General features: G+C 38.6%; 1 protein-coding gene across 15 annotated transcripts in view; it reads right to left on the bottom strand.

The window, feature by feature from the left end:
* The window catches only part of LOC116994986 (activating transcription factor 7 interacting protein), an 80,784-nt gene that overhangs the window by 41,177 nt on the left and 18,514 nt on the right, over positions 1–21,093 (bottom strand). For 5 of the 15 annotated variants that reach the window (XR_004417627.1, XM_033057082.2, XM_033057089.1 and 2 more), the window contains 3 exons: positions 16,520–17,034; positions 7,140–7,223; positions 373–1,427 (listed from right to left, as the gene is read on the bottom strand). Coding sequence is in view for 14 of the 15 variants with exons in the window: in XM_033057082.2 (XP_032912973.1) it covers positions 373–1,427; positions 7,140–7,223; positions 16,520–16,950 (1,570 nt within the window). In the remaining variant the exon portion in view is untranslated. Of the gene's footprint in view, positions 1–372; positions 1,428–7,139; positions 7,224–7,356; positions 7,657–16,519; positions 17,035–21,093 lie in introns of those variants that run through there. The other 10 variants (XM_033057086.2, XM_033057092.1, XM_033057091.1 and 7 more) reach the window with 4 other exon arrangements.

Below are 21,093 nucleotides of genomic sequence, written 5' to 3'. Positions count from 1 at the left end.
CCCAAATTTTTCTGTTCCCTCTCTGACAATTACTCATCTTTCCTTTTTCCACCTACTACCTCAACCCAAATTGGCACCCAAATTTACAGAGCATGAAAAACACCCTAAACAAAACATTAAGAAAACAACAAAAAAACCCCCCAAAACTAAAATCCAAAACAAATATACAAAAAATCCCAAATCTCTATGATGACCATTTTTCAGAGCTAAGTTACTTTCCTGGGCCTGAATACCTTGAAAACTAATACTACATGACATTACTCGTGGGTAAGATTGCCTTTTTGATTTAGAACCCTGCCACTAGTGTGTTATTCTAAGAAATGAACAACATCCCAACCTTGAATAGAAATTAGTGACTTAGAAAATTCTTACCTGGAAGACTTGACTTGTTTGGTAGTACCACTTCAACGTGTTCCTCCTTCTCATCACAGGGCTCCTCTTCATCAGACAGTACTAAGAAAGCCTCTTTTGGCAGATTTTCATTGCTTTCCTGCTTGGATGGTGAACCCAAACAGTTGTCTATTTTCTCTTCTAAGTCAGGGACTGTGTCATCCACTGGAAGTAGAGAACTTTTAGAAAAACAGCTCAGATCATCTTCAGCAGGTGCTAGTTTTTCCAAAATTGGAATAATGTCATCTGTTTCCATACACTCAGTATTGTCTAAGCTACTTTGACTTGGTTCATCCATTATCTTCGAAGTAGTGGTTTCTGAAAGTCCTGTACTGTCTTCTTGTTTTTCCTCATCAGCTTCCATACTGCTAGAGATGGCTGCTTCTCCAACCACCTCTTCAACAGCTACTTCTTCAGTCCTCTCTCCCTCACCAGAGGAACTAGAATTAACAAGTAAATCGTTTGTTTCTACCTTCTCTTCAGGAGAGTCACTAATATCACAGACTGATTTACTTTCACCTTCCGATGGGATATCATTCTTTCTTTGGTCCAAATTATTGTTTCTATTATTTTCTTCATGGAGATTATCTTTACTGCTACCAACTCCATTTTCAGCCTCACATTCTACTGCAGCATCAGTTTCTTTAGCTTGCTCAGGAGTAACATTTTCTAAAGACAGCATTAGAGGTTTGGATTCTTTGTCACTTAGTATGTTTCCTGCCCTACTTTCAGGGCTTTTGGTCTCACTAATTTCATCACAAGCTGTTTTTCCTTCTTCAGAGTTAACGCACAAGTCAACCATGCCATTAACTTCTTTCTTGTCTTCTGTACAGTCTGTATTGCTTAAAAGGGAATTTATATCAGAATCTCCATTCTCATGTTTTCCATTTCCATTTACGAGTTTCACTTCAGTTGTCTTCAATAACTCCTCTTTAACTTTATAGACAGCTTCAAGTTGCTGCCGATCACTTACTCTCATTGTTTTTCGTGCTTTAAAGACTTTTTTCTGAGGCTCCTCTGTGCTATCCATCTTAGCCCTTAAAAAAAAAAAAATCAGAAAGAATTGTAAAGATAAAAATTTATCATTATCATATTGTACTGCTACTAAGAAAGACTGGTACATTTGGTGTGTTTTAAAGTAAAGTAGTTGAAATGTTACTGACAAAAACAAAAAGCACCTGTCAGCATTTGAATTCTATTTGACTTCCCAAAAAATGAATCCAAATTTCTCTATATGCTGCACAAACACATTTATGCCAAGGTCACAGAGATCACACTATAAATACCATGCATAACATTCTAACTAATGGATCTAACATCTAACTGATGGATCAAGAATATTTCATCCTTCTGAAAACATTTACAGTAATTTCACGAATACAAGCCGCAGTAATTTGACAAAAATTTTGGTGGAAACCCGGAAGTGCGGCTAATAGTCGGGGGCGGCTAATATGTGAATAATTTTCTGACATTTACAACCCCAGACGTGCCAGTCAGGGCGCCGAGCCAAGCACCTGTCAGTAAAAGCCGGCATTCCGCGATTGTTACAGAGTTACTGTGTTGTCCTGGCTCCCTGCAGGCAGCACGGGGGGCAGGGAGAGAGGCGGGAGAGCTCTCTTCTTCCCTCCTCTGCCGCAGCCCAGGGGAGGACGGGGGAGGGGCACACCGCCATTGCCGTGGCTCGGGGAGCCGACGGGGGCCCTGCGCCATCATTGCCACGGCTCGGGGAGCCGACGGGGGCCCTGCGCCGCCATTGCCGCAGCCCGGGGAGGAGGGGGGGTGCTTTGCCCCCGCCCTCCGCCGCCGTGGCGGGAGCAGAGGGTGCTCCGTGCCTGGTCGGCGCCACGGCGTGAGCAGGGCGCTCTCTCCGTGCCCGGTCGGCACCGCGGCGTGAGCGGGGCGCTCTCTCCGTGCCCGGCCGGCGCCGCGGCGGGTGCGGGGCCAGGACAAGCGAACCCAGAGGCAGCGGCCAGCCCCGAGTGGCAGCACCGGGCTGGGCCACCTGGCCCCGTCAGCAGCCCCTAGCGGGCCGAGCCTGCACAGCCTTAGTTGAGCCAGTAAACCCCCCGCCATGCCGCGGTTCTGTTAGTATTTGGCAACTTCGTTGCATGCGGGTCCTCGCTGCGAACGACATAGCGGTTTATATTCAGGTGCGGCTTATTTATGGACAAAAACTGAAATATTTGCCAACACCCAGAGATGCGGCTTATACTCAGTGTGGCTTGTATTCATGAATTTACTGTAATTTCATAAGTTTTAAACAGAATTAATAACTGGGGTAAACGGCAAGATTTTTACATCAGGTAACTTTTAAGAAAATTTCATTATAGTTACAGAATTTCTCAATGTATCATTAAGATACATTTTTCTGCATGAATAAAACAGGCCTTCATCCTCCACATCCATACAATGGTTGAACTTGGATTTTTAGATCACTTTCATTCGGTTTGAAGTAATATTTTACTAAGACTATTTGTGGTCAAAAAAACTACAGGTATCGGAGCACCTTGCAGAAAAACTTGTTTCAAGAAAAACTGGTGTGTTTACCCTCAACAGTTATATTCTTCCTTCCACCAACATAGGTATTAAGAAAAATAAAAATGTTTATTAAAAGTGTAAGAAAAATGTTAGAAAATCTATTTTATCAAATAAAAATAGAGTTAAGTTCAGCATTACCTAGGAAGTTATAATGATTTTGTTGAAATACAACAAAATCTGATTTAATCTGTTTCCATTAAACAAAAAAAATCCATTGGGATTAAAAAAATATTTTTCCTCATGTGGTCTTGCCTAATTGCTTAGTTTTAAAGGATTATATATGATAATGTTCAGAAGCAGAAAGCATCTAAGGAAGGTCTTACATCCTAAACCTAACTTAATAACTAAGATTTTAGCTGGTGCTAACCAATTTACATCTACTAAAGCTACAAACCATCATAGAGTTACTCCTATGAACCATACAACTTAACAAAGTTTCTCAAAAACATGCAAAAATTATATTAACAGTAACTAAAAGATAAAATTATCAGGCAGTTATTTCAATACGACTTTTTTCCCCTCATAAGGACAAGACAGGCAAATGTTTAGAACACTAACACAGCAGAATTAATTATTAGAAAAAGGATGCCCTTCAAATGCTTAGTATGATTAGTTTTGTGTCAGCCCCCAATTCATTTTTATTTACAGAGCTAAAAAGTTCATTAATAAATTGCATTTTGTCTTTTCAGGTGGGATATAAATGATTTAAAATTTTTTGGTAGAAGAAAGCAGGACTACTGCCAACACTAGCTCAGATCAATGACAGTTTTGTGTGACCACAGGTTCAAGAGCATTTGGACAACCCTCTTGGGCAAGAGGAATCATTCTTGGGGTTGTCCTGTGCTAGGAGCTGGACTCAATTCCTGTGGGTCCCCTACAACTCAAGATACTTGACAATTCCACTATTCTATGCACCAAGCTGCAAAAGTCAGAACACAGATGCAACAGCCTCTAAATAACAATTTGGCTCCACTCCATTTTGTGGCCAACCTCATCTACAAGTTTTAATTCAGCAATCCTAGGGTTGCACTTCAGCATTCTCTTCGGCAGACTGAAGTTCCCTCAGTATCTCATCACGGGTCACATGCTTTAGCTCCTATCATTTTCGTCTGCTGGATCTTTCCTGGTTTCCTAATGGTTCCATTTGGAATAATTTTTTGTGAAGGAAATTATTTAGCATTTATCCCTAACAACAATACTCTACATTGCAAGGTAAGAATATATATTCTAAAGTACAATATGAAGTCTAACTGTAAACCCCACAATCATGACACACCTCACATTACAATTCTAAGGCTTAGTTAACATGACTTGAGAAAAACAGGGACAAAGCACAAAGCAAATTTTAATATTTCCTTTTAACAATGAACTCCCCTTACACTTTTTTTTTTTTCAGTTTTTTTTTCTGCAAAACAATCTAGAATTCTCAGACCTGAGTTACTGATAGTACTTAACACTTTGACTTACACCTCAAGAACAGATTAACAAATTTTGACAAGAAGTTGTATCAGGTCTATTTACAGACTCTCAATAATATCATTATGGCTATTTTTTTGGCCATTCTGACCTAGATTTTCGGAACTGGATTGTCTACTACTGCACTGCCACTAGTGGGAGCAAAGTATAACACCAACAGAAACAGAGATCTGAAACACCACTTTACTAGAATTGAAAAATCTCATTGTGAATTGAATTCTCATCATATAACCATTTTCAGTCAGATGACTTATGAACTCCAGGAGAGCTGTTAATGCTTTTCCAGAGCTGCCCACATGCTAAATACAATTTCTTCATATTCCTTCAGAAGAGAAAATATCTAATGCAAGAATTTTGGAGGGTACAAAAAGCATGTAAAAATCTCTAGTGTTTTGGAAGTGCAAGTGCAGTTTTTGCAAGCACATCCCTCCTGTCTTCCCAAGAACTCTGAATGGAAGGCAGACATTTTCACATCATTATAAAAGCATGTCTGAGACTGTCATGTAATAGAGCACTGACCATCATACTCTTGTTCCATGCATATAACCCAATAACCAACACACATGCCGTTACAGATTTTTTATCTTAGAGGCAATTTGGAAAAAAAAATAAATCAGGCTTAGCTAACCTTGAACAAGTTCAAGAACTCCTAATAGGTGACCCACTAGTGAGAATCCTCTGGTAGCACAGTACAAGAACAAGGCCTTGGCACCAAAATCACAATACAATAGTTCGAACTCCCAGACTACAGTGTTTTCTTCTATAGGCATTACCCAGAATTTACAAAATCTATTACAAAACTCACAGTCTTACTTTTCTATGACCAGAAAATACACTAACAAATTAATGTAACATTTACAGATGTCTTAAAATCAAATTTGTAATTTTATTACTTGAATAACCATGTAACTTAAGTTTTCTGCTCTAATTTCCTTTAAGTCAACTAAGCAATTTTTCATTAATATTATTTTAAAATAGAGTAAATACAAAGAAAATAAAGGACACTTCTTTTTACACATGCCAAGAACACGGTCTTAAAAAATACAAACATCAGAATCCCTTTATATTGATGCATCCATACTTTTTTATTGAAATAAATAAAATTGGATGAACAAGCTTGAATTTCTAATATATTTTTAAATTATGTTTACTTTTTATCTTAGGATGTTATCCAAAATCTAGTTAAAAACAAAGCACTAACAGTTCTAGAGAGAACCCGTAGGAAATACCAGCTTCTCAAAATTCCACTTTTAAATGGTTATGAGGATAACTCACGTATATTTTCCTGCTCAATCCCACAAGTTTTTGCAAACAAAGAGTATTTGATTAAAGTGACCAAAAATATTCCATAAAAACTACTGTAATAAAATTGTAAGCACAGATGACACGAAGCAGTGTTCTGGGTTCATCTTTCAGCAGCAAAAGATCTTGTACCAGGGCAGTCCAGTCTTTAAGCATTTCCAGCCATACCCACAAGGGAGCACAGTGCAGCCAAAGAACAGATTGCTTGTGAGAGCAAAGTGAAAGAAAAACACATGAATTGGTAGTGAGTCCAGACAGATTTGGTCACACCAGTGTAAGCCAGGCATCCACCATCTGATAAATACTGGTTTCCAGTCTTTCAAAGGGGCAAGGTGCACCCCTTCAGAGCCAACTACATGGATTCAGCCTTGCACAAATGAAATCTACCAAGCTACAAGTACTCTAAATGAGTGTATTATAGTAGTTGGTTAACAACATAAAGTTCAGCTGTATTTGTGAAACACCTCCCTTATCTGATGGTTGGGTGGTTTTTTTTTTAGTCATTGTGTGACCAACTCACAAGGAGGAAACCAATGGCACAGGCACCAAGCCAACAGAGGAGCATTCTTTCATTTCAAAGAATGGCTTCTGTATGCATCAGCACAAAATGACTACAGCATGTACAGCTACCTTTGTAAGGGTTAAATGCTGCAAATGAAGTCAACAATTCTGATAGACCAATATACACATGTTCATTTGTTTAGATAAAAAACTCCTTTTTTTGTTTTAAACTTTAAAGTCATACATAATTAGTCCCGTGAAACACAAACAGATCATTAGGCACCTCCATCCAAAATTTAAAAATTCTCATGATGAAATGTGTGCTAAATGCCACAAAATGTGCCAGTGTAGCTAAAATATGAAAAGGTCTCTTTTCTGAGCCAATTAAAAAGCTCTCTCCACTGCCTCATTTTTTATCATTCTTAATGTGTAGAGACGATAGCTCAATAGCAAAAAAGAATTGTATTAGCTGGCGTGGATCAGTGTGTTATGGTGTGCTCAGGTAAGCAGTCCATGAGCTGCTCAAAAGGATAAGCCAATCAGCAAGGGGTTGCCTGAATCCTGCCTAGTGACAGGCAGCAGGCAAGGAGAAGGTCATGGGAAAACAAGGAGGGGAGGAAGAAGCTGCAATCTAAAAAATCTAGAGAGTAATGAGGTTTGCATAACATCATGGGTCTAGAACAGCACCAGCAAAGGGCTCCTGGAGGGCATGCAGCACTAGCCACAAGCAGCACAACCATAAAACATTTACCAAAGCACAAGAACTACATGGAGGAAGTAAAGTTCACTGATAATGAACATCAGTGCTCAGATGTGCAAGCCTACTTAAAATGTAGCATAGCCAAATGAAAGAAAGTGAAGCAGCAAATGGTTATGAGTATTGTGTTCTAGATGGAGAGTTCCAAAGAATAAGAGTGGTGAATAAAACCTACCTTTTAAGTAGTGGTTCATAAAAAGCAGTTTTCAGTTGAAATCCTCCATAGCAATTTTGATATAAGTGGTCAGAAATTTTAAAACTATTTTAAAAGAAAAAAAAAAAACCACTGTTTGAGACCTATCTTTATAAAAGATGTAATTAAATAACGCACCAATAATTTGGTTTTCTGTCACTAATACAAATCTACTAATCTGACTGAATGTAATACATACCACCAGCCTAGTGAGCTGCACATATAACTGCACCTTTGTTTTTAAATATTAGAAAACAAAATAGAAATCACGTGATTATTGTATGTGCAAATAACAAATAACTCTTCTAGCACGCTACAGACGATTTGAGGTTTTGTCCCTTTTAGTCTAAGGTTACGTTAGTGTTAGTTGAGAGTAGGGAGAAAAATGTACCATGAAAAAAAAATTTTAAAAAATTACATCACCACCCTGTCCTATTTCTCCTAGTGCACACACATATCAGAACAAGGTAAAGTGAAATTAAACCCCCTTTAGCTGATTTGTCCCCGCCACATCCCGAACTGCGGTTCGCGGTGCGGGCAGAGGGGCACGCCCCACTGCGGCACAGCCCTGCAGTGCCTCGGGCGCTTCCCAGGGGGCGCCCGCGGGCCCCGCCGGGACGGACCCGCAGGCTCGCTTCCCATTGGCTGAACGGAGCAGCCGCGCGGCAGCCAATCAGACGGGAGCGCCTTAAATTCCACCCAGCAACAAGCCCCACGCGGCAGACGTCGGGCGCGGGGGCGCGCGTTAGACCAACGGGATTTTCCAAAGGGCGCAATCGAAAGCCAAGGGATTTCCGTCTGACACCTGGAGCTGCACAACAGCGCTGACCCACGAGTGGGGGTGCACAGCCGCGATAAGGAACAGGTGTTTAATGCGCGGGAGCATTTTTAGGCGATCACTGAATTCGTGCGATGTTGAATGCCAAATCAGAAAAACTGCTGAGATACAACCTAGGTTCAAGTATGGCACCTGGACAACCTTCCTTTCTTCAGATCCTGTGCAGTGCCACTGATTTTTTAGTATTCCAACAGAAAATTAGTGTTTTGATATGACTGCAGTATGAGTTTTGCCTTGAAAGCAGAGGCCAACCTCTCCACCTTTGCCAAACTGCCTTCTGAAATTCAGCAAAAGATTGAGCCCAGTATGTATCTATGCCTAAGAAAAACACCCGCCTACACAGTTAAAACCTTCTTAAATCAGAGTAAACTTACAGCACGTTTTCAAACAGGTTGGTCTTATTGTGTGTGTGATAGTGTCATGTACAAACTTGAAGAATGCTCTCTCATCACCTTGGTGTCACAAAGTTAAGCACTTCTCCACCTCAAGAGGGTAATACCTCCTCTGACATTGGCTCATGAACCTGTTTCTCATACCAAATTTTCGAGTTTTTTTGCCCCGTAAGGCTTTGACATCTTGTGTGGAAAAATTAATTCCTCCTGGGACAAAGATGACTGACAGATCTATTCACATGGCTAAGACATTTCATCTGCTGGTGGCTTTGCAGAATTGTTCTTATACGTTCATCACTGCATTCTTTGGACCATAGCAGAATGGAAAACAAGTGGAAAGTCTTTCCCAGACAACTTTTACAAGCAACTCAAGTCCCTTAGAAACACACATTATTTAGCACATGGAACTTCAAGCTGATTCCCTAAGAAGTTTTATCTTTTTCGGTATACTGAATTTTAACGGCTGCTTAGATTATTAAACTGGTAAAACTGCAGGACTGGAACTCAGCCAGAGCAACAAGGCTGTGATAATGTGTTTTCTTACTTCCCACAAGTGTTAGAGATTTCAGTTATTATCAACAACTCAAAACATCAGCTTTCAATTCAGCTGTGACATCTCCAAACACTAAACAAATCCTGCTGTTTTAAACCGTGGTAACAACAAAATCCAGCTTTCTTACAGAAAGATTTTTTTTTTAGCACAAGCCAGAACACTAAGAAGGTTTGGGTTTTTTTCATAAAAAAACCAAACTGAATTTGAAGTTGAATTCGTGCATTTAAAAATACATTTGATGAACATTATAATACACAGTCTCAGCATTAGATGACAGTTCCATCTCTGGCATAGGATAAACAGCTTGAATTTCCTCACTGTTATCCTTCAATATGAGTAGGACCTAATAATTCCATAGATGTGGTCACTAACTGCCAAAACACATCTACATCTAAAATCTTACCCAAATTCTTTGACATTCCAAATTTAAAACTTGAATTAATTGTTCATGCACATGCAAATCCAAAAATATGAGACACACTGGAAAAGAAGAATCTTAGAAAAAAGACAAGATCTCCTGATCATGCTTTTGTTTTTCTATGCATTATAAAATATAGTATTTTTTCCTTTTATAAGAAAATTATTTATAAATTTTAGATGCGTAATTTTAAGCAATTCAACAGGCTAGAACTCTGACATGCTACCACTAACATAGGCACATGTGCATCCCTTCTGTTGGGTAAAATGCGGAATGACACTATTGTAATGAAAAAACTAACGTATTAACCCTGAACAGTATATTATCTAGACTCTAGACTAGTTCCCATATCACATATGCAACTAGCTGTAGCAATGTAACCTCAGCTTTCCAACTGGCAGCTCAGTGATATCAGAATTCAGAGGTGAGCTACCTGATGCCGACTGTGGTCCCAAGAGTCACTTCTCAAATGCCAGAAGAAGCAGAAGTGAAAATAAAACTTGCAACAAAAAGAGGCGATACTGCATTGAAATGCTACTGTTTGACACCCTTATAAGCACCTTTTATGAGGGTGTTTTGTAAAGAATGTGTTTTCTCAGGAACAAAAAAGCAAGCTGAAAATGGAACTAAAGCAGCAGTTGATAAGTTGTGTGTTGGAAGGTTATCAGTATTTTCCCCCTTTCGGTGGAAGACACCGTTTCTGGGCAGGGGCAGCCCACTTGCTGCCTCACCCACACCAGACCTGCCCAGCACAGGCACAGGGTGCAGGATGGAAGGGGCACATCGCCAGGGCGCGAGGAAACCAGCTCTTCCATAAACTCATCCAGCTGAAGCCTGCTGGGCACTCTAAGATGTTCAGGGCAGGGAGGCTATTTCCCCTTTCCCATATGAAAGGGTGAGTTTTCTTTGAGCGAGTATCTGAAGCAGGCCAAGGCAGCACCTCGGCACCATCTTGTCCTCTCGTCAGCTCCCTACCCGAGGGCAGGGAGATTTGCATACCCGCTCGGGATTGGCTGCCGCAGAGCTGCTTTGCAGCAGCCAAATCTGCCTGGCAACAGGCTAAAAATAGCCCGCGCTGCGGCTGGGCGCGGCACTGCGGCGGGGCGGGAGCGCGGCTCGGCCGGCGCGAGGGGCCGAGGCACGCGCAGCCGTCCCGACGTGACGTGAGGGCACGGGGCACCAAACGCCCTCAGGGTTCCGGTGGGCCTTTTTCAATGGCTAAAAAGTTCTGCAGTCGTTCTCTTTTCAAAACAAAAGAAACTGTCATAATCTGCACACTATCTTCTTTCTCGGTTTCGCGTCTAAGCAAGCTGGAATAGAAACCATCTTTCTTACTGTAATACTCCACGTCGGTTTGGTGAGGTGGCAATGGAGTAATCCACAACACCTGCAACAAACGCCACCTGATCCTTCCTAATGAGGACTTTTACACAAAGTTCTTGGCTCCTGAGTTACCTCTTGTTAATCACAACTCACCAGGAACACACCTGTACCATTCCTCCACTCGAAACTAGACAGTGTGGGATTTGGAAGGACAAGCAGGATGAACTAAGAAAAGAAACTGTAAATAGAGAAGGCATTTTAAGAATAAAATTTAGATACAAAACGAAGTCAGTAAGCACAAAGTCTTGAAAATAGTAGGTACATACATGTTCTAAGATAGCAACTCCAGCAGTAATCTGCATGTACATAACTATGACTTCAGCCTACAAAACAGAAATCATCTACAGAAGTTTCATTTTCAGCAGTACTGAACTGATAGTATAAACTCTCCTGACTGCAGCAGAAGCAAATAAAGAGGTTTCCACACCTTTCTATTCAACACATCCACCCCCAGCTTTGTGTTTCATGGAACTAGTAAAGGCAGGTGAAAGCCAGCACTGCAAGATGAATGAAGCATCCAGTGTACAGCTGTCTACCCTAGATCTTTGGGAGCCTGAAACCTGCCATCTGATACATAAGGTATCAGATACATAAGCACTGCTAGAATGACAAAAAAAAAAGTATTTTCTCTACGACTGTCACTATTAAATAAGAGGAGCAAGAAAAAAAGTGACCAAAGTAGGTGGTTGGTCACAAAGACCACTGAAGACAGTTACTGTCTTCTGAATGACTCAACAAAACAGAATTGAAAAATTAAACAGAAATCCGAATAGGAAGTAAGACAACAATTTGCGCATAAAAAAGCTTCAAAATAAAATTAGGGAGAAAACCCCACCATCACCACCACCAAGCAAACCAAAATACACACATTTTCTTGTGAAACCTACAGTTTACCCAAACTTTATTACCTGTACCTAGTGTTAGGACTGTTTGTCACAAGCATTCTTTAAGGAAAGGTGGCTTACTGCATAGCTGTTAATTACCTGGTCCTAATGCATATTACTAGAAACTGTCTCCTACTACATTTTTTCATTTATCAGAGGCTAAATGTCTCCCAAAGGAAACTAATGTTGTGAGATGATGGGAACTAGAAAAGAAAACGCCAACCTAATATTCTATGCATTACTAGATACAGAAGAGGAAAAAAACACACAATATCAGTACTGGTAACACATTGTATTAATATGCTAAGGATCCTAGATAATGCGGGTAAATTCATGTTTTTACAATGATCAACAGTTGCTTTCTAATGAAGTTCTATGGCAGTCAATTTCTTACTGTACAAAGCATGCTACCAGAATAAGACTTACTCTAGTAAAAGTCTATAACGGCAGATTGAATTCTCTTGGGTCAGTGGGTGGACAATTATTTTTCTGTATTTGCTCTTAGGCAAAGATTTGTCACATGTCACACTTGTAAAGACTAGTAACAAAGATTACCTGATGTGTCACCCAAATGACCCTTTAAATGTTTCATAATCTAATACAAAAGCAACCACTGCATGGATGACTCCTTAACATCAGCATATCTGGAACAAGCTTTTGAGAGACAGATTGCCAGATTTAGCTCTTTGCTAAGCTGCCCAAGTAACAGGAAGCACAAAGTAAACCTACAATTTTTAATGTAGTTGCAGTCATAAATAAGAGAAATAGAACCAGCTTTGAAAGGAGCTTTAATGACAACAAGTAGCCTGAAAGGATACCAATTCTTACTGTATTCTTCCCTTCTAGAACCTTTGACACACGCACCTACTCACCATACTGGCTGCATAGACAGCAGACAGATCTTGCTGTGTGTCATTTACCTGACTTGTTAGGAGACTAAATGCAATATCTTAGATTCAATTCTTACCATATAAGAGAGACTCTTTTCTCATTACTTACTGTCTTGTTGCCACACTTCTAAATTCAATACCAGTAGGAATAAATTTTGAAGTGATGCTACACTCGTTTTAAGTAGCACAGTTATATTGATCTATATCAGCAGCACCATAATCAACAAAGCACAGAACGTTCATCTCTGAGGTGATTACACCTAATGCTAATAATTCTTGTCAACTCACATACTCTGAAAAACAAAGATGTTTAAACAAAACCAAGGAAGAAAATCCATTTTTTTTTTCCAGGATGGGGCTAAAGTTTGACTGAAATCAATTGGGAGGTAAAGAATCAGGAAAACACAGGACTTGTGTGTCAATAGAAGACAGATGTTGGTATTTGGTTTTTTGTAGAACAGGGAGAACATGATTCACTGAAACAACCTTCCAAAGGACATGGCAAGATCCTCATCACTAGAGGTTTTCAAGATGCAGTTGGACAGGATGCCAGATAATCTCACCTAGGCACTCTTCCCCAATAAAGACCAGACAACATGATCTTTCAAGGTCACTTCCAATATAATATATTCTATGAACTATGCTGTACAACTGATTTAGTTATCAGAAGATCAGTATTAGCTGTCAGATATTAAAACTCCTCTAAAATGGGACTTTCAGAGGTGTCAGATGTCTACTCCACCAGTCTTCTGAAGGACTGTTACAACTTCAGCAAGAGAGCAGTAATTGCACAGTTGAGAAGGTACCTTTCAAGATAAGCAATCATCTACTAATAAGCTAAGTCATTAAAAAACCCGCCTTCTTTGAATATGTTATATACCTAGGCACATTTTATATACTTCATGCATTTTTATTTAGATACATATGGTTGAGGAAGACATGATCAGACAGCTTACAATAAGAGAAATCTGAAATGGTATTAGGTTGTGAACTTCAGAATCTAATTTTATTTGCATAGGGTTTTAAATGTAATTCTTATAGATGGAAGGTAAAAATATATGAAAACAACAGATCATCAGGCTGAAATAAGCATAAGTGAACTTATCCTTAAGGCAGTTTTCTCCCAGAAAAACAAATTCATCTTGTTTGATACCTCTGATCATATATACAAAAAAATTAGTACACCTAAAGTAAGATTGTTTCTGAAATTAATTTCTAATTCATATAAGACAGACTTTTATCACACCTGAAGTATGAGTTCCAAGCACCTCAATTCCCCTTCTTTGGTCAACCAATAGAATTAGTGGCTCCTTTTCCATATTTTTTAAATTGTTTTTTTTTTTTTTTGACTAGTTAGTCTTCTGATGTGGCAATATAAACTATTCCTTGAGTAAATACTGCTGTTAAAAATAGAGAGAGATATATTTAAAGACACTGCAAAGAGTATCCAGTTTGCCAGGCTCACAGAAAGTTATTTTCAATTTTAATTTATGAATATCCATAATAACAATGTAGAAAAACAGGGTGTTAAATAAAAACTGCTATGAATGTCTTTGTTCTTAGGGCAAGGCACACTGCAAGGCCCAAGAATCCCATTCTAGAAGGGAAAAATTATTTTCGGAAGTCTAGACTAGGGGATACCACCAATAGACAAAGTCTTTAAGTGCCTGTTAAAAACGTAACGCTTTTTTGGGTGGGTTTTTTAATTCTAACAATTCACATGAAAATATCAGGATAAACTTGAAGTTCAATGCAATACAACACATTTTTTTGTATAAGCTCCTCATACCTACAAAACTTGATTAAAATAAGCATTCTTAAAATTCACACGAATTTAAACTCTGTTTTCATACATAGGTTTCAACTATCACAACCCATTTTCCACCTGCAAAAAATTATTTCAGAAGAATATTTGAAATACCTCATAACAACTAAGAAATAGGATTTCAAAATATGTTGCAACAAGGGAAAATATTGAAATTTATATTATTGAGATATAATGAAATACTTCTTTCCCCTTGTTCTGCAACTGCAACCCATGTGCAACTAATCCAGTATAACCCCACATCAATTGGGAAGACAAGTCAAAGTACAGGAAAACTGGAGTTTATTGCTACTATAATATAAAATTTAAGACCAAAATATTTGGTAGGAAGTCTTCTTTATCACTAGAGAAATATGAATTTGCAAAATAAGTTTTATTGCCAGGTTTTTGTTTCCCATCCCTGACAAAAGCAGTTTAAAAGGTTCACCAAAATGAGGAATAAATCTGCGTAAAATTTCACCAAAAAAACCAAAATTTCTTTAGCAATCCTGCTTCAGACACTCACTTTACAGCAGCAGTGCTGCTGTAAACATTCACTGTATTAATCTGTAGCTACCAGAGACTACCACAGTTGCTAAGCAACATCTTAGTTTTATTTCAATTTTGATATTTGCCATTTTGGCATATTCACTAGAACCTCACTTGTTCTTTAAATAACCTCATCTCATTCCACTCCTTTCATAACTGTTTTATGAAATGCAAACTGATTTTTCAGAGGAGAAAGGGGGGTGGGGGGGGGAAGCTTCCATTTTCCTGTGCTTTTCTAAGTATCTATGCATAGATGAAATATCTAAATATTTGCATGTGCCAAGAAACAGCCACCATAGCGCTACAGAAACCTCATAGACATTCAGCAATCATCTGGCCTTTTCTGATTTCTGGCTTCTCCACCTAAATTAGGCAAGGACAGGAAGCACAGAATTTCATACTAACAGCAATATAAAAAAATCAATACCACAGAGCAATTAGCATATTATCTAGATTTATTCTACAACGGAGTAAACTACTACTCTGATACATGAGATTGAACCTCCTCTCAGTTAAAGAAGGTGCCACATGAGCCCATACATATTTTCCTTCTATCTTACAAAAACGGACCAATGACCTCCAGTGACATCAAGCAGCAGATTTCACAGTGGCAGGAAAAGAAAAAAGATTGCAAAAATCCACACAGTCAACATACTTCTTGGGATAATATTGCTATGAGGTTACAGCTCCTTAAGAGAGTGCCCACACTGTCACGTAATCCAGAGGGGTTTCCTATGTAACAAGTAAGCATCCTATGCCCTAGACTCTGTACATTTTGCACACAGTAATAATGCTCAAGTATAAAATAATAAAATATTGTATTATTTTTATTATTAAATTTAAAAATAACATTAAAATAGTATTCACAAGAGGCAACAAGCTTTTCAGAATTCTAGCAGAATGAGCACCACCACTGCTATGAGCACCACCATCTTTAATAGTTTAGTCTATATCCATACACAGTCCCGTTCTCTCCTGTCCTTATTAAGTAGCACTTAAGCATTAAGAAATACTCTTCAATGTCTTCTTAAAAGGGTTCTGTTACATTAACTAAATACTGTGACATCTCCCTTTGGTTTAAGTAAGGATTGAGGAGAAAGGGGAGAGGCTGAAATGCTAATAATTAGATGTAGACTCTTGTGTTGAGAACTGTAAATACCTATGTTTTTATGAAATACATAGATAAATAAATAAGTAGAATCATGCATGCACTTCAAGCAACAGTTCTTCAAATCATTGCCTTCAAATGATCAGGAAAAAAAGCAAGTGCTTAATTACCCTTTTGAAACAGGAGATGGCAAACCTAATGTTACACAAAGTCTGAGATGTGGAGTAAAAAACCAATTACCGTATTTTCACGACCATAAGGCACACCGGATTATAAGGCGCAGTATCAGTTAACGGTAAATTTACAACCTATTTTCATATATAAGGCACACCGGATTATAAGGTGCACTTGCACTTCTTTTTTTTGCAACGTTGATCTGTGTGCAACTTTCGCAAACAAACAAATTACTAACTGAATCGCATGATCGCGGAGTTTACTGGCAGGTGCTCAATTTGCAAACATTTTTCATGGATCGGCGTGGCCTTTAAACGCAGCCTAAAAAGAATCAAAACACTAAAAAAAATACAGAGAAAAATCACTCACTTTTCCTCGTAATCCGCTGGCAACTCCTGAGACACTGTCGTCCTTGTACGGATAGAGAGCTGCTGTCGCTTCTTGAAACGGAAGCACCAAGAAGGCGCCGCTTTGAATTCACTGATATTCATTTCATGTGCAATCGCTTTGGCTTGTATCTGAATAGCGACAGTTGAGAAACTTCTGCCAGCTGCTCTTTGTTCCAAAATCCATTGGTTAAGTCTGTTTTCTATTTGCGGCCATCTTGCTTTACGGCCGCTGAAACGTTTCTTCGTCTTCTTTACAAGACGTAGGTTATCTTCTTGCTTTCTCCAGTTGCGCACCATGGACTCATTAATGTTGAATTCTCTAGCTGCAGATCTATTTCCATGTTCTTTTGCGTAGTTGATTGCTTTCAATTTAAAGTCTGCCTCGTAAGCAGCTCTCCTTTGTGCAGCCATTTCGAAGTCACTTTGGACTTACAGGACTTCTGATCTCACAGCACACTACTACCGCGTAAAGTCGGGGTCGAGGTCAACAAGCACCTAGAATGAAGGAAATGTGTCCGTCTCCCTGTTAACACCCCCCCTCAATAACGCTTTCATCCCCAGGTAGGCAAGAGCTTTTATCTGGTTTATCATGGTCAAAACCACTCAAATTGTCAAAATCACCACGCCCAAGCAATCTCCTAGTCTAAACAACGTAGGCAAATCCACTTCAACCCATTTTTGCTTGGGAAAGGTGTGGCGCAGTACCAGTTAATGGTAAACTTTCAAACTATTTTCATATATAAGGCGCACCAGATTATAAGGTGCACTTCCAGGTTTTGATCAAATTTTAGGATTTTAAGCGCGCCTTATAGTCGTGAAAATACGGTATCGAAAAGCAATCCAGATATTGGACTTTCTCATCTTGCAATATGAATCTTAATGAAAAGGAGTCAATTAGCAAGTGCTGCATCGCTTTAGCAGCTAAGTACTATTTATTTTTTCTGCTGTGGGATGACCAAATGTCAGCAGCCATTTCTGTAGCAAAATCCTAGTACAAGGAATGTGAAGAATTTTCTGTCAATTACAGCTTGTTGTTAATATTACAAAGGAATATGGATATCTAAACATAGGAAACTGAAATTAAAATCTGTCGTCTGAAGGCATTTCTTTCCCATAATGATAGAAGAATCCGTATTTGTGTTTCCTTGGTTTTTTAGCCTAAGATCCTTGAAGGAAAAAGGAGAAAAAAGATACGCAAAGTGTTCTTTTGACCACAGCAGTCAGAATGTTCTCATGCTAGGTTTCTTAGAGGATACAAAAGCAAAATAAAAAGCAAGATTGAAGTGATGTTCCATCTAGTCAATAAAGACCTCTGCCTCAAATGAGATCAACCTACACTTCCCCGAAGTATTTCTTATGCCTATTTACTAATGACTCCAATGAGGTTTGCCAGTATGCAGGATGCACAAATAATTCTGTAAGGTTTTCCTGGCTTTAAACTTCACATCTAGGATGACAGGTTTTAATTTTTTTTTCCTGATGAATTATTTTCAAAGCCACCATAAACCACAGTTTTCAGTTACTCAACACCATCACCTCTGCACAGCTGCTGGCAGCAAATATGTGGACAGAAGTCAGCCAGCAACATTTTGTTCATGCTGACTAGTGACATCATACACACTAACTTAATGAAATGCACCTAGATATATAATGTATTTAGGACACCAGAAAAATAGGTCTAGAGCCACCTCCAATGCCAGTGTTGCATTCCTAAGCGGAAAGGATGGAAGTCAACAACAGCAGAACATATTTCTTCCAGTAATGAGGTCATTGTTTTGCTTGCTGATGCAAATTTTCAAAAGTAAAACAATATTACAAATTCATGAAGCATGGACAGCCTGCACAAAACATCAAACTTGTATTTCATAGTATTATATAATACCAAAAAAAGGAGCTGCAAGTTTACCTCTACTGATACATTATTTGGCAGTGATTTATCTGGCAAGAGAACAGTGCGTAAAAAGTTTTTGAGCTTAGTCTCAAAAAACAGTGGCCAGGTTGTAGTGATAGTGTCCAATGCATTTATGAATTGGTAATACTTGGTCTGCAAAAAGACTTCTTCAGTGAAGAGCTCAAAGCAGTTCTACAAAAAAACACCCTTTATTTTACTGTTTTGTGAGGAGGAAAAAGCAGCTGATGAAGCAACAATCCAGTAATACAATTTCAGGAACAAAGAAGAAACATGAAGAATTTATACAGCTATTTTAGACTGCTTGCCTCCCCAAATGTCATAAAAAATCATATGGAGAAAAATGCATAGTCACTCAGGGCAACCATTTACAAGAAACTTCATTTTTGTTGCGTAGAAGTTTCCCAAATACGACCCAGAGTTAGATGCCAGAAGCAGATGGTAAGAACTATACTTAAAAATGCCTCCATTGATAAAATGTATAAAAGCCACAAAGGGAAGCATCTTCAATTTTCACCATTTAAGGTTTGCTGTAAGTCAGCCTCCAGAAAGGGTCTGCCCAGGAACACTTGTCAACAATCTGTCTCTTGCCTGGTGAGCTGGCAAGCCAAAATGCTTGTTTGCTTCCTGGAAAGGACAGGCTGCAGTTTCACCTCATCCCAAAAAATCATAGGCCAGATTTCTTGTCGAATGAGTGAAGAATCATACATCCTTTCTTCATGTGCTGGCACATAGCATAGCTGAAGTGCTCCCTGATAATTTTTCAGACTAACTACAGACACTCCTGATGAATTTATATTGACTTACTGGAAGGAGTATCTCAGAAAATTATTCTCAGCCAATTCTTTTAAAACTCATGGATGCAGATTACAAAGACCTCCTTATACAACCTTTGCTAGGAAATATCTATTATGGAATCTTCACTATCTTCCTTGTAACTTCAAGTCTTCAAAAACTTGAGTTACCTACATGACCGTACAATAGAATCTCACTTTTATCTAAAATAACCCCAAAATATTTACTGTGATGTACCTGTTTTTCTTTCACTATGATTCTGTTATCATTGTCACCTACAGTACTGTTAGAGTTCTCAATTCGTAACAAATCCCACATTTGTTATCGTTTGCTTTACCAGTCAAGGTTTTCCTCTTAGGAATATTTCATTATAATCAGTTTTCTACATTTTTCATGCTCTACTCAATGCCATTTCTCCGTTACCATCATCACACTCACACTTCAAATAAAGGAAGGAGAGGCTCTAAACTGCTTCCTTCATATAAGCAATGAAAGCAAGACTGGTTCTAATGGAATTTGACATTTACAGAAAACTTTCTAGTTGTTAAATGTGATTTTTAGTGTAATTTATTTGGGGAAATCTACCATACACGTGTGTTTGTACTCTCACGCAGTACTTTTTGTAGTCTGGACATGCATATTAGCAGACTTCTACATGACGAGCATAATTTTGTCCATATCAAATCTTAAGTTAGCACTAAAAAGTTATCAAATGTTTTAAAGTATATGAGCTAACTACAAACTGCAACTCATTTGGCCCATACTGTAGGCATGCAGCATTTTTCTCTGCCATATGAATGCAGATGTTTACCTTTATTACCGTTAAATTCCTCCCTCTGCAATACCAACCAGTTATAGTTCTCCGCCTTAGGATATTTACTCTACAGACCTTAATTCCCAGGCCATTTCAGAAGGCCTCCAATATTCCCAATAACTATCACTGCCATATCACTGCCATTTTAAGCTATAATAATTTATCTGCTTATTTTGTCCTTCTGCCTCTTTAGTTTAATTCTTAGTTTTCCTTCAACCAAAAAAGGCCTGTCTGCTTCCAGTTCCCCATCCCTATCTTGAGCTAATGTCTGCCTTTAAGTGGCCATGTTTTGTTGGCTTGTTCATGCATCTCCAGTTTTATCTTTTCTCTAGGTTAGTGACCATCCTTTCAAATAATTTTCTTCTACCATCTCTCCAATCTTCCAAGCTGTCACTACTTTAGCTTGTAAAATAGAAACAACAGACATATTTGTGCAGAATTAGCACATCTGCCCCATGCAGCCATTTCATGCACTACATGCATAACCACAATAGAGCATATTATGTAATCAGCACTTAAATTCTGTTAAAATTTCCTGTTCCTAGATTATCTTCTAATGGGGAGATCATAAAATCACCATATTCTGATCTAGTTCCTTTCTTATAAAAACAGCTTTTTAAAAATGTACATATAGGCATTTAAGTATATATACTAAAATATACATGGACAACAGTTCAGTATCTAATTGCTTTAACAGTTTTGTAATCTGAAGAAGAAAATTCAAACTACAACCAGGATAATGAAGATCCTTCATAACACCATGAAGCTGAAACACAATTGATGGATTCAACTTTGTCAACGATGCACCCTTTCCAGGCTAAGCTCTCATGATTGCTAAGCCTCCATGTGCATCAGCTAGTGTCACTATAGTGATAAAAATAGCACACTAGCAAAACAGTAGAGGTTTGAATCAAACAAAAGATGTAACATTACCAACAAAAACTACATACTCCAATTCTGAATATATTTAAACTTTTACTAAAGTAAATAGTCTACAATAATTTCCTACTAATATTCCCCCTAAAAACAGCAACCC

Source organism: Catharus ustulatus, chromosome 4, assembly GCF_009819885.2.
Source record: "Catharus ustulatus isolate bCatUst1 chromosome 4, bCatUst1.pri.v2, whole genome shotgun sequence".
Classification (NCBI taxonomy): Eukaryota; Metazoa; Chordata; class Aves; order Passeriformes; family Turdidae; genus Catharus; species Catharus ustulatus.
This window is presented reverse-complemented; position numbering and strand designations above follow the sequence as displayed.